The sequence below is a fragment of the Salmo trutta genome, chromosome 20 (assembly GCF_901001165.1).
Source record: "Salmo trutta chromosome 20, fSalTru1.1, whole genome shotgun sequence".
Lineage (NCBI taxonomy): Eukaryota > Metazoa > Chordata > Actinopteri > Salmoniformes > Salmonidae > Salmo > Salmo trutta.
This window is the reverse complement of record NC_042976.1, coordinates 34028750-34043084: the sequence shown is the minus strand read 5'-3', so window position 1 is coordinate 34043084 and position 14335 is coordinate 34028750. Positions and strand designations below refer to the sequence as shown.

General features: G+C 40.5%; 2 protein-coding genes across 7 annotated transcripts in view; both read right to left on the bottom strand.

Moving 5' to 3' along the window:
- Positions 1–657: 657 nt before the first annotated feature.
- Positions 658–8305, bottom strand: LOC115155934 (protein FAM171B). The gene is made up of 8 exons (XM_029703031.1): positions 8140–8305; positions 5695–5928; positions 5413–5505; positions 4823–4981; positions 4490–4660; positions 4214–4330; positions 3788–3911; positions 658–3457 (listed from the first exon to the last, which is right to left on the bottom strand). The coding sequence occupies exons 1-8, from the start codon at positions 8291–8293 to the stop codon at positions 2224–2226; spliced, it is 2286 nt and encodes a 761-aa protein (XP_029558891.1). The 5' UTR covers positions 8294–8305; the 3' UTR covers positions 658–2223.
- A 522-nt stretch (positions 8306–8827) lies between these two features.
- Positions 8828–14335, bottom strand: part of dgkh (diacylglycerol kinase, eta) — a 77472-nt gene continuing 71964 nt past the window's right edge. For all 6 annotated transcript variants that reach the window (XM_029703025.1, XM_029703027.1, XM_029703026.1 and 3 more), the window contains one exon: positions 8828–12826. In XM_029703025.1, the coding sequence (XP_029558885.1) occupies positions 12740–12826 (87 nt within the window). In that variant the 3' untranslated portion in view covers positions 8828–12739. The remainder of the gene's footprint in view (positions 12827–14335) is intronic.

Below are 14335 nucleotides of genomic sequence, written 5' to 3'. Positions count from 1 at the left end.
GCATCATTTAATAGTGGACCTTCCCTTCATGCTATGCCAGGTGCTCTTGTACTTGACCTTTCCTTGACATCCCAGGGTAGGGGTGAAACTGAAGTCCCTGTCTCACTGGGCAGGCAAAACATTGACTGGTTCTAAGATCTGGGTTGAGCGGGCAGTGACATGCAGCCAAAAATACACAAGACACTTGAAATAAAATGGAAATAGGTTGGCTGAGAAATGGAACACTGACCTTACATTTTCCTGTGCAATATCTAGACACATTCAGGAACTCATTTATCCAGTTTTATTAGGATTATTGTATCTTTACTTGATTTAATAATGAAGCAAGATTGGACATTGGGTGTTTGTGTCTGTGGAACCTCGTACCCTCACTAACGTGCTCTGAATAATGTGTTAATAATAAAGTTACTATTGTTTTCTGATGTTTTGTGTCACATTTTATCAGGGTTATAGAGGTGATTGTCCATTTGTAGATGTTGCATTTCAATGTATTTAAATATGGCTTAAACATCAATGGTCCATGTTTAGATAAGTACCTGCAAATGTATTGTCTATTATGATGGGGAGTGTCAGTATGACAAAGTCAAACACAGACTGCCATTGCAAGTCCAACTCTTGGCCTGTATAGGCCGATAGATGTTTATAGGCCTACAGATGTTTCTTTCAGTCTAATTTATTGGACCTCTCCTTCTTGGAAGTTGACAACGTAAGTAATTCAACATTTCATTTAAAGGTAATGCGGTGGGAAATCTTCAAACTGCACCTTTACATTTTATATTTGGAATGTAAAGAACCATAGTCAACATAATCAAAATGTATTGTCTTGCATTTTTTAGAAAAATATTTCCCTTAAAGATGATATTGTCCTGATTTTGTCAATAAAAAATAGCACCACCACCAATAATTACATGTGGCAACAACCTGGACTCAGGGGTAGACGTAACAGAGTAAATATATATCCGGGACAGCCAATTAGTATTATATGTTACTTTTCGTATGGTATGTATTCATCTGTGAATGTCCATCATCCATTTCCTATGATATGTTACAAATTACAATTTGTAATATACGTTACGAATTTGCAGAACGTATGATATTTTATGAATTCCAAATTGTTGTGGCTAATGCTAGTTATGTATGTGATCTGTTGAACTGAAATATCATACACATTTTTATAAGCCTCTGTGCCAACCAGTGATGAGTCATTTACAAGAAAACTCATATGCATCATAACAGGCTCACACAAGCATATTTGAAAATGTAATTACTCCTTCAATATTCTCTTGACTTAAGCAACAACTCATGCCATTATAAATTGTACAAAATCTAGGGAAGACAAGAATAATAGACTTTAGTTGATAAACCATAACCGTGGTGAAGTACCAACAAGTACATGCAGTTACATTTAAGTGGCAGAGGTGGAATGAGAGAAGTCTAGAGTCCCGTAAACTAGATGAACAACAGCTGGTTTTCAACAGAGCGGGAGCAGCCGTCTCACCCAACACACAGTTCAAAGGCTACAGGACAGGAAGATATAATTTACCACAGGACAGGATGTCTAACAGAGCAGAATCTGGTGGTAAATGTAAATCTGGAGACCTTACAACTTTCTGTACTGACAAGTTAAAATGTTGCTGAGGCAAATGTGTGCTTACTTCCAGATATGTAACAGACTTTCTTTATGTGAGAATAGCCAATTACAGACAGGCTGAGTCACAATGAAACTTAAGTGAAGCACATGCATGGCGGGTTTGTAAAGGTGCAGCCTATACAAAAGCATTCTATGTTATGAGTAAGAAATGGAACACATGTGAAGTGAAACTAAGATTCATTTAAGTTTCACCGTGTCTGCATTCGACAGATGAATACAATAGATTGTACAACACCACCTTTAGGCATTGTCATAACATGTATTGACACAGTCAGTGCAATTTTATGTCGATGACTATTCACCTACACAACTTCAGCTCATGCTCCTAGTTCAGCTTTGTGAGTGTCTTTTCCTCCATGTGATGCCAGGTTCTTGTCATTATCCTTATCATGTTTTCCTGGGGGTGAGGTGGCCCAGGGTCACACTCAGTAGGCAAACGTTGTGGAGCGTTGCAGATAGAAATGTCATGAATAGAACTGACATGAATACTTAGTGTTCATGTCAGAGGGACATGTTTATTCTACATAATATATTTATATCTGAACATTCCACAACTGAATATAGCCCTGAACTCAGTCTCTCTCTGGGCAAGCACTCGGCCCCTCCCCTCTCTCCCGTGAGACGTTGGTAGCAGTTCCGCTAGCACCACTTACATCCAGGACGGTCCCCAGGGGGGCGTCATCATTGGGGGTCTGGCCCCCCATGGCGCCTTTCCCGCTGCACTCCTTGATCAATTCCTCACCGGAGACGAGAAGGGGGGGCTTAATACGGAGCGTGGCTCTCTTGACAAAGGTGCCACTACGATCCAGCGTTGTCTGCCTATTCCCAACAGTTGGCTGGTTGTTGGGCTCGCTCATATCCACTCCAGAGTCAAGACTGGTGTCACGGCTGTCCCCTGCCACCCTACGTTTTCTCTTGGAGTCCGTGACGGAGGAAGAGTTGCGGCAGATCTCTGCGGCCGGTTTGCCTTCCAGGGATACAAACCACGCCCGCGGGGCGAGAGGAGAGGGCCTGGCCCTGGTGAGCTCTGAGGGAGTCTGCTCTGAATTCTGGTCTGCTTCCTGGAGCTCGCTGGAAAAGGGATGCCCACCCCCAGGGCGGTGGCCTCCTCTTCCTCTGGCCTCGTTCAGCGTGCTAGGGACTGAGACAGACTCTGGGAGGCTGCTGTAGTAGCGGCTCCAGGACTCTGGCTTGAAGGTGGACGTGTCACCGTGAAGCCCCTCCCTGCCATGCCCATGGGAGCGCTCCAGAGTGGCCAGAGGGGACTTGGGTAAAGTCTGGGTGAGGTTGTCCTTGCCCACAGTTTTTCCTTGCCCAAGGTCATACATCCCACCTGTTCGGGGCAGGGTGGCAGACCTGCATCCCGGAGAGGGCTGCTCTGGTGAGCTCCAAAGCCCCGGAGCATGGCGGATAGCCACAGGTTGGTTGTGGAAGTGGAGCAGTCTGTCCTGGAGGAACAAGCTCTCATTGAGAGAGAGAGGTAGATGTATCCCCTCAGAAATGTCCCGTGTCCACAGAATGTCACTGCTGTTGACAAGAAGGGCCTGCTGCAAAGGCCTGGATGACTCTGGACCAATAAGATCTGTACCCTCAATGTAAACGTTGAGGTCATCATTGTACTTGGAAGTGGCTGAATCGTCCGATTTGCCACCACCCCTCCTCGTTAATAATTGGTGGGATACGTCTTCAGAGTGGGTGGAGTCTTGAGAGGACACTTCGCAGAGTTGGTTGTCATTTGTCGTGGTGGTTTGGTCCATCTTCAACGACGCCATTTTGGCGGCGTGGATCCTCTTTGTCTTAGGTTCACTAGAAGAACATTTGTGGATCGAAACAGAAACTTCTCTTAGGAAATGCAACACGTTTCTAATCACACCACCATTGAAAGGTGGATCAGCTTCAAATGGTCACTATCACTATGGTATATACAATCAGTTGATATCAGATCATAACATTAGTTGACAGCGTTAAAAGATGACTATACTATACTATATTGACAAAAGTTCAAATGTCAAACAAAATATCAATTAACAGTTTGATGACACTGGAGCTTTGTCAATTCACTTGGTTAATCTGGCCCATTAACGTCTAAACAATAACAGATTAGTGAGGTAACAACAAAATGAATCCATCTCTTACCTATGACAACAGAGCATCACTGCTAAAACTCCAATAAGGAAGACAAGAGTTCCTCCCAGCACAGCCATGATCAAGGAGCTATGGTAGGAGATGAAGTCCATAGGGGTGGCATGTCCCATGTAACCTATATTAACATTAGCACATAAGAGTCTGGTTAAAAGTTTGGAGAGCGTTATGAGAGCACAAAAAATAACTCATATACTGTAGATCAATAGAAAATCTGCTTGCTGGAAATGACCATAAATAATGTATAGTTCAATATATCTTGCAATGGTTGAATTGCATTCTGGTCCTAAAATTAATACAATTATAAAGTAATACAATAAACGGAGGTGCGTTTTAAGGTTTGAAGTTTTAAGGAGTTCTTAATGGTCACATAAATATTTTGTTGATTTGCGAAACTGCTACCTATCATACAGTACATACCCTTGATCGAAGGCATGGGTGCTGCTATCCAGTAGCCTAGATGAGGAGCCATGAAGGTCCAAAACAATTTCCCCTCCTCCATCTTCATAATTCCCAGTCCTCTGTTCATCCAGGCACCTGAATAATATTGATGACGTGTTGAAGACATGTATGAACTACTGATCTAGGGTCAGCCTTCCTTCCCCAAATCCTAACCTTAACCATTAGAGGGTAACATGTAAAACTGACCTTAGATCATTGTCTAAGGGAACTTCCCCCAACTACCTCTACACCCACCAGTAGTATGGTCAAAGGACCAGGCTGGCACAGCATGAGAGGCCTGCAGTCCAGAGTTGCCCCCCAGGGGTAGAGTGATCTGTACTGGCCCGGTCACCTGGATCTCTCTGCCATTGGACAAGAGTTGAGCACTGACAGCTGCTATGGGGCTCAACTCAATGCTGCTGTATCCTGAAACACAAAACACTTACTTTAAAACCTTTAAAATACAAAATATCGATGAAAAAGGTCTTATCATTACAGTATTGCTAATTTGTAGACCGTTGTCTCTTGCTCTGTACCTCCCTCCGAATGTGGTTTGGAAAAGCTGCACAAACACACAAACACACACACCTGACTGGTTGATGAGAAGGCCAGTGGTGGAGGCGTAGCAGTCTTTCCCAGCGGGAGGCTGAGGCGTTGTTAGGTAAGCTCTGAAAGAGGAGAGGCTTCTTCTGTCTGTCAGGTTCAGAAGACTCTTAGGGAACTGGACCCTGGGCTGAGACAAGGCATCTACAGATGAAAAGACATATGGTCTTTAAGAAGATAAACTACAAAAACAAGGCAATATTTAGCTTATGTTCAAGAACTAGGACCTATGAATAAGAGTAGCTACCCGTACACTCTTTGAAAAAAGGGTTCCAAAAGGGTTCTTTGACTGTCCCCATAGGAGAACCCTTTTTGGTTCGAAGTAGAACTCTTTTGGGTTCCATGTAGAACCCTCTGTAAAAGGTTCTACATGGAACTCAAAAGGGTTCTACATGGAACCAAAAGGGTTCTACCTGGAACCCAAGAGGGTTCTTCAAAGGGTTCTCCAATGGGGACAGACGAAGAACCCTTTTAGGTTCTAGATTGCACCTTTTCTTCTAAGAGTGTAAATAAAGCATCATAGAATGGATAATAACAGGAAAGTAAATCAGACAATAAAGACGCAACAGACATACCAGATGTTTTGCCAGTTATCAGAACTGAATCGTCAAACCACCAGATGTTGCCTTGGTTTATGGACAACAGGGACATGGTCACAGCTGAAAATACTGCAATAAATCAGAAGAGAAAAGGCATGGTGAAACTTTCCATAGGCACTTGCTTGATTTGATCCACACTATCACTACGTAGTTGTTATATTGAGAAACTAGATGGCGATCTCACATTAGAATTCAACAGCTACTGCAATGACAAGCCACCACGACGAATACACACACACACACACCACACACACTTACTTGGTATCCTGGTGGTTTTCCAGGGCAGCAAGGTGAGCAGGTAACTATCCATGCTAGCCACGATGGTGAGGGGTAACCCCAGTTGGTAGGGCACATGAAGAAAAACTCTACCGTCCTCAGTGGTGAGAGCAGAGTTGGTCCTGGTGTAGTTCACATACACCTCCACTGTGGCTAGGCTCAGGAAGTGGCGGGTTGACATGTCATTGACCTGGACCTTCAGAGGGAATACAGAGCCTGGAGAAAGCAAAGGATAAATTCAGTTCAATTATCAAATGTTTTTCCTTTTTACAATTCGATACTGTAATGTAGACAACACTGATTGGCAATATTTTTTAAGCAATGATATAGTCCCGATTAAAGCAAAATAGGCCTTATTAAGAACACTAAACAAAACCATTTGAGGATTTCCCTGTGGATCTCTATTCAAATGTCCCACGGCACCTACGTAATGCAGAAACTCAATTTGGCCAATTATTGAGAATATATAAAGACGTCTGAAAGATAACATTGTGCTACATCAGCAAACAGGCTAATAAAGATATTATCCGGCTATCAAAACCTTTCTTTGGGCTGATTTTATAGAGGTGGACAGGTGACAATAAATCTCTGGGTAGGCTTATATTACATCACTTTCAACAATCCTGCCGTTTTCAGATCGGTAGAGATGAAGGAGAGATGTGAAGGGGAAGAAGCCTGCCCTACAGCCACTTCACACTCATGTTCAACCATGCAGTCTTAGTGGGCCAACAGGACAGAAGGGCCTGATTAATCTCCTGTGGAGGTGAATAATACCAGATTACTATAATCTACTTGTTTGGAGAATTGGGGCCCACTTCTGAGAGATTTACGGGTTTGGACAGAATGGGGGTTTCTGGCCTATGAGGTCATAATTCCAATAGAGATGGCTAGATAGGTGGAATCACATGCTATAAACTCAAATGAAACGAGAGATTGAGAAACCAGCTATAGTTGGTAACGTCAATCATATGACATGATAAAGTAGAATATCTTTTGAGACGTGGAAACAGAACATTAAACGGTTTCTGTGGGAATTAGGCTACATCATGCAGGAAAGTGTGTGTGTTTGTGTGTGTGTGTGTGTGTGTACACCAATAGGAGGAGCAGATGGGCCTGTGGAGACTGATCCTCTATGGCTCCGGTTCAGACACTGCTGTGTTGGGATTAAGCCATTCCCTCTACAATTGCACAACATCACCGGGACAATCCAAGCCAAATTTCTGTCCTATAGACACCATACTGAAATGTATAGGAACATGGAATGGTGCTGAGAGTTAGGTCATTTCGATGCTTACAGTTACCCTTGTCCCAGATCTGCTTGTGCCGTCTTACCAACCCCTATGGTCATTGGCAAGGCAATAGCAAACAGATCTGGGACCAGGCTAGTTTATGGTAAGACCTTGTAGGGGGTGTCATGTTGTCCAGCAGAGAGGACAATAAAACAGTGTGACCCTGTTAGGAGACACACCAGGAGGAATTCAACAAATCATTTAAAATGATCCAAGTCCTTGTCTTAGCCTCTTCAATGTGGGACAATCAAATTCCTGATCCCATTAGTCTGATCCTAGACCTCTTTGTGCTGTCTTGCCCACCCAATGCATAACAATGACCATAGGAATAGGCAAGACAGCACAAAGAGATCTGGGACAAGGCTACTGAACATCTGGTACAGCGATAAAAGGTGCCTTTTGTTCTTTTGTTGTGAATAAATGTTCCTTATTGGACGCAATGAGCTAGAAGTGCACGTGAATAAACATTATGGTAATTAACTCCTACACAATGAATAAATCATAAAGACTGAACAGAAATATGAATGCAAGCCTGTCATTCATTCTGCGTTGTAAACGAGTAGGCAGCCTGTTGTGTAGATGCTTTGAGGACCTTGGATCATGCTGTAATGGTGGTCCAAACTCCAAACCGATATCATGACTAGCAAAGTTAAAATGAACACGTTTGGCTTTGGAAATGAGCTGTTCGTCCTAGTTCATTCATACTCTGAATGACATTATCTGCTAAATATTCTTCCCTCTCCTTGCTGACTAACAAACAGCAGATGGATAGGCAAGCAGAGCACAGCATGTCTTACATTGTGCTATATTTGGCTTAGAGCACAGCTAACGGGGATTCTACACAAGTTAAACTGACTCTCTCATTCAAAGGTTCTCTGAAGGGAAAAGGAAAAATATAACAAACCTGTGCTGCCTCACCTGTAGGCCTATCGTCCAAGAACGGCATACTATGCACATTTAATATATCTAACGATGTAAAATGATCATGAAACGCAATGATCATTTACGAGATTAAAATGATAGTTTGTTGGCTATCTATACAGTTTACACAATATTATTTTAACACCACACACTTTGAATATCTTTATTCATAACCAGGAGCCACATTCCATCCATTAACTGATTGGCGAACACATACCTGACGAGTAGACTGATGCTGTCTGGTCCTGATGCTGAATTTGTTGAACCACTTGCTGGTCTGCTGCGCCCTTAACAATAAAGTCTACAATATCGTCGTCATCGCGCTGTGCCATCTGGCCCGCGGCAGACAAACTGCTTGCGGTCAATCTCATCCCACCCCCGTAGAATAGCGCTAATAACAACAGGTATACTAATACTGACATGGCTACTTGCAGTTACAAAGCGAGACATAACGGTAAACATTAGGCGTGAGTCCCACATTATCCTCCGCATGGTAGGCCATTGTAGTTCTCCAAGCGACGCAATTAGTTCAACATGAACGTCCTCGTTCAGAATCTACTGTCACTACCAGTACCAGCATGCAAGACAGGTCTGTAGTCTTTAACAAACTCCACCCCTTCTGTCCTATTAAATGTAGCCTAATGCTTTTCGTGTTTTGAATGTCTGTTCTTTGAATATCTGTGTATAGGCCTAACTATATACACAGTTGTATGTAGGCCTACTTTACAGGAACAGATCATAAATAGCCCAGTACCAGTTAATTAGTAAACAAGTACATTAACTGCCTATATGGGTTGTCCTCTCTACATTGGTTTTGTAAAAATGTGATGAAACAACAACAAACAATATAAACAAACACCATATGTAATGATGGTAATACAGTCTATGGCTAGGCAGAAAACACATTGTGTACGCATTCACGTTTATTGAAGAAGGAAGATATGAACCGGTAGCCTTGTTTTTAAGGCGCCTAAGAAAATGTACAACAAAGTTGAACCATTTATTTCATCAGAATACAAAAATACACATCTCAGTGACTTCCATATTGTAATAAATAGTTAACCATGCATTCTAACCATAAAAAGGCACAGCAAACAGTCACTTATTAGTCATACAAATGACCAACTACTTTACCAAAATCCTCCAGATAGTAACACAGGTGACAACTGTAACATTATATTCCAAAGATGAAAACACAGTTACACATCATCATATTGTTTAACCTTAGGCAATAAATATGCAAATATTGTATATCTATGTATATTTATCCTTAAAACTGTGCCATTGTAAACATAATGTAAACAAATGAAACTCACTTCTCTTCCACCATGTTATAGACCATCATCCTAAAATATCCTCACATAGGGTTTGGTTGGTTTATGAAAACCAGGCAGTTTGCAGCATTATATATACACAACACTGGAAAAACATGGAGTAGGTTGAAGTTGCCCTTGGATGCTGATCTAAGGTCAGTTTTGCGTTTTCCCCTTCTAATGGTTATGGTAAGGATTGGGTGAGGTAAGCTGATCTTAGATCTGTGCGTACGGGAAACCTCTCCCCAGATTGGAGAACTCAAGCTCTCTCTGTCTCTAAGCCTGGAGTGGGGTCTAACACAGTCATGCAGAACCAGGCAGAGACCCTTCAGACAGACACACATAGCCTGTGAACTAAAGCTTGGAGTTTGACCTGCAGTGAGGAGACTCACAGCTCAGATTAAAGCACATTGAGCTGAAAACACAGACATAAACTACCTAGATTGCACTTGAATTCAGACTACTGAAAATATGGTTTTAATATGAATACAGAACTATGTATTCGAATGTTAAACCACTCTGAGAACAAGAGCTAGGCCTACTTAAAATGAATCCATATTCAATATGTCTGTGATACCAGCCCAAAACAAAGCCACTTAAAGACAACAAGACATGACTGTGGCACAAACAAAGAACTGATAGACAGGTGATTGTCACACAATGAATGACATACAGTTAATGATCAAGAATTGTGGGTTGGGTACTTAGGATTTCATAAAAGATTGAAAGTTCAGAATATGTTTAATTCATATCTTTGGTTAGGAACCTAGCTAGCTTGGGGCTATGAACTTCAATTATTATTATTATTATTTTTACAACAATCATACTTGCAATAAAGCACATTTATTTTGTCTAGACTATTTTTTTTACTAAGGTAGGACTAGAAAAAAAGTTTACGTTTCAGGACATTTAAAGGCCTCATGATTTGGGTTTCATGTTATAAAAAACATACTTGACTGTGAGGATAGTCTATATGCTTCTTGATAATGTCAATTCTCTTAAGAAGTCACCGAAAGAGAGGTTGGTGGGAAACTAGGAATTTCAAGTTGTGATATGTGGCACCCTCTAAGAATATTGTAGGTAATGCTTTATTTTACAGTCCTATATTTACACTGCACAATTATGGAGTATTAGATACAAGCTACGTTCTGGTGCTTACTTCAAATAAATTAACACAATTGGTAACCAACTGGTACCAAAAAGATTAATTGCTTTCTCAATGAATCCCAAAGAAGCCTAAATGTAATTACCATGTGATCATGAATGATAACTTCCTATTTCCATTTGGTAGTAGATATTCGGGTACAGGAGGACTGTACAATAAAGCGAGCCAAGATCCTGATATGAACAGTTTTGTTCAGGTAAAAAAATTATTATAATAATAATCATTGGATCAATTGATATAGGATCATTGTTATTACAAGTTGGCCGATCAATGATAAACATACAGTTGTCGCTAAGTATTTAGCTGATGTAAATGAACATACAAGGGATCGTATATAAATACATAGAACAACAGTCAGGTCTGCCTGTTCAACAGTCTATGATTTCCTGCATCCTGCTTTGAGAATCATCCTGGAAGCACAGAGGAACGAGACTAAAAACCAGTGAGATGTTGGAAGAATTTTGGAATTAAAATGAACTAGATAAAAACACTATTTCGTTTAAAAGTCGGTCCGCGTATACAAAACCCTTTCGGTTTTCCCCACAGCGAAACAACACGTCAGAGAGACTGTATCAAAACCACTACAATATTGCACCTCCATTAAAATACAACAGCATTAAACAAACACAGGAGAGATTAGCCTACTTAACAAAATCAATCATCTACAATTGGTGTTTATGGTGCAAATGAATAAGCAATGTCATCAAAACGTGTTAGCTGTTGACACGGCATGTCATGTCAGTAATCTACAAAGGCATTGGACTAGAATAGCTACTAACAGTGTCCGCATACACTGGTTTAGATTGCATATATACAATGCATACCTAGCATCACAAACAAATATACCCTGCAATGCAACCAATCTAACAAAACAATTGTCCTAGTAACATTACATATCACACTGAGCAATTTAGAAAGGCTGCACATTAGCAAAACTCCTTTGCTCCTCAGCTGCTCTACTTAAATCAATGTATAACTCCTATTCCCACTACCATAGTGTTACTCTGTGAAATACTGAGTGTTTAAATGCTAAAGATTGAAGTGAAATGTATCTACTGATATGAGGATGTAACTTTGCAAACACCCAAATTGGAAAAGTGCCTATTAAGTATTCCATAAAAATATGAAATTGTTGGCTTACAACCAGCAAATTCACTCCCTCTATACGTAACTGATATTTATCTCAAACATTATAACAATATTTTTCACTACTTTCAAAGTTAACATTTAAGTTCGGAAGTGTCTTGGACATTCACTTTGGTACTGATTTTCACATCAACAGAAAACGTGTCAAATGACAAAACATAACTCCTAATATGTAATCTGATAACTTGTCTTAAATTCCGATGTTTTCTTACCAATAAAGCACATTTACAATAAAATGACTAAAATATGGCACATGACATAGGTCTTTGACACAGAATCATCATGCAAAAACAAATAAATAAAAATCAACATTTTTTTCTTCTATTCAAACCAAAATGATGCTTTCAGTAGTAACAAATGGCATAATAATACTAAAGTCATATAAAAAAAAAACTTGTTCAAGTGTTATCTTTTTACACCAAAAAATCAAAACACTATTCATGCAATTCCAAATAGATATCCAAAGTCAAGCTAGCATAGCATGCAACATATGTCTCACTGTTTTCAGAGACCTCGCTTCACTCTCTTTAGGTTGTGACGTTGCATCTCTCCTTCTCCCAGGGCACATCTGTAATCCCACCCTATTACATAGTGCACCACTCAAAAGTAGAGCTCTACACAGGGAATAGGGTGCAATTTGGGACGTAGGCCATCTCCTCTGGTGTAAACTGTGAAAGCAGGATGTTGTGACTGTCGTGTTGCATCTGTAGCCATCTACTGCTAAGCAAAGAGCCAGTAAGCCAATCACAAAGCCATACGGTACTGTATTGAACTGGACACACTCACACCCCGCTGGTAGGACAAACTCATGGAAGTCACCTTGTTGCTACTTGGATTGGGCCTTCTCTACGATGCCAGGCGACCAATCAAATTTTTATAATGATGATAAGTTGCATACCTGATTGTGCCATGAATGGTAATATGATTTTAGAAAAATGGCTTTTTGTGAAGATCCATGACTTCCTTCTTTGCACTGTCAACAGCTTTCAAGATCCATCTTCCATTTTGGCACCAATCACAGCCTCACTAAAACATTTCTGTTCTAAAGCTTCTCTGAAACAGCATTCCCAAATTCATCCAAAGGATCAAATCCATCCATTCATCCCAAGATACCAGGCATTCAGCTCTTCCTGCGGAGCTCCAAAATGCTTCCTCTGTGGTGGAGGGGCACTTCCTCTCCAACTACTTCTGTGTTAGAGGTCAATCATGGCGGTCTTAGCCAGGTCCTTAGTTCCCTGAAGAATTCTCTTCATATGACCCACTTTCGATATCCCCAGATCCTGTGGAGAGAAGACGACATCTTAAGAACATTGATTCTACTATTTAAAAACCAAATAATTATAGAAATCATTTTCTTTTATAGCTTCATTTTGAATCACTATGTTTACTCCTGGGGGGGGGGGGTTGCATCTCAATATGAGGAAGTTGTTCCTAATGTTTGGTATAACTCCGTGTATATCACTATGTAGGACCTCTTAAAGCTAGAATCCAGAGTTCAAACAAAAACAAGGCGGTTGGTAAAAAGCTAAGGGATGGGCCTGGAGAAATGTAACGGCTCTCAAATTCATAGACAGGGCTATGGATGCATAGACTGACCATCCATTATATAAAAATGATGGTTTTAACCATGTTTTGAGGCTATACAATGTATGTTTACATTTAGTTGTTTACAAACATTGGAGTAAAACAATCTTTTATGTTGGGTTCTGATGGGGTATGACAGTTAAATTAAGCCCACAATGGATTTTTAAGTCATATTCTTCAAGAATCAACAAGTATATATGGTTAATATATATGTCAAAAAATGGATTTAGCAACTAAGGAATCTAGCTTTAAAGGCAGCCAGTAATACACGCTTCACTTCCTGTGTGCTGAATATGTCTCATAGTACCAGATATTACAAAGCAACAGGTCACGTACTGTAAAAACAATTTCTTCTGGTCAATGACAAAACAGACAGTGTGAACAATGTGTTGTGCTGTACCTACCTTTCAATAACCATTGTAAATATTCAAACGTGGAGCACGCTACTGAACAGCATGTAGCTGCCACTGTTTGTATTTATCATCCTTTGGCCATTTTCTGTGTGATAGTTTGATAATACTAATAATTAAAGCCAAATGGCATGCTTTAGGCACTCAAAATGTCTTATAATAAGGATTATAAACTGGGTGGTTCGAGCCCTGAATGCTGATTGGCTGAATAACACGGTTATGATAAAACATGTATTTTTACTGTTCTAATTACATTAGTAACCAGTTTATAATAGCAACAAGACACCCCGGGGGTTTGTGGTATATGGACAATATACCACGGCTAAGGGCTGTATCCAGGCACTCCATGTTGCGTCGTGCTTAAGAACAGCCCTTAGCCGTGGTATATTGGTCATGTACATCACACCCCCTCAGGCCGTATTGCTTAATTACAATATGTTTATAATACTTACATGCTGCAAAGCATTATAACCCACTGGGCACAGACGTCATTTCAACGTCTAGTTTTGATTTACAATTGGTTGGGTAGTCAACCAAGGTGGAAAAAAAGACACCACATTTAGGTACATTTTAGGTAACATTTTCGTAATAAATTGGGTGGAGAAAAACCCCCGAAATTCCAGTATGTTGATGACTTTTCGTAAATCCAATCAGTTTCCACATTGATTCTACGTCATCACATATTTTTTGGTTTGTTGAGATGACGTGGAAACAACGTTGATTCAACCAGTTTTTGCCCAGTGGGAAGGGCCTCTTACATGCGTATGACAAGTCTTACAATGCATTATAACTGCA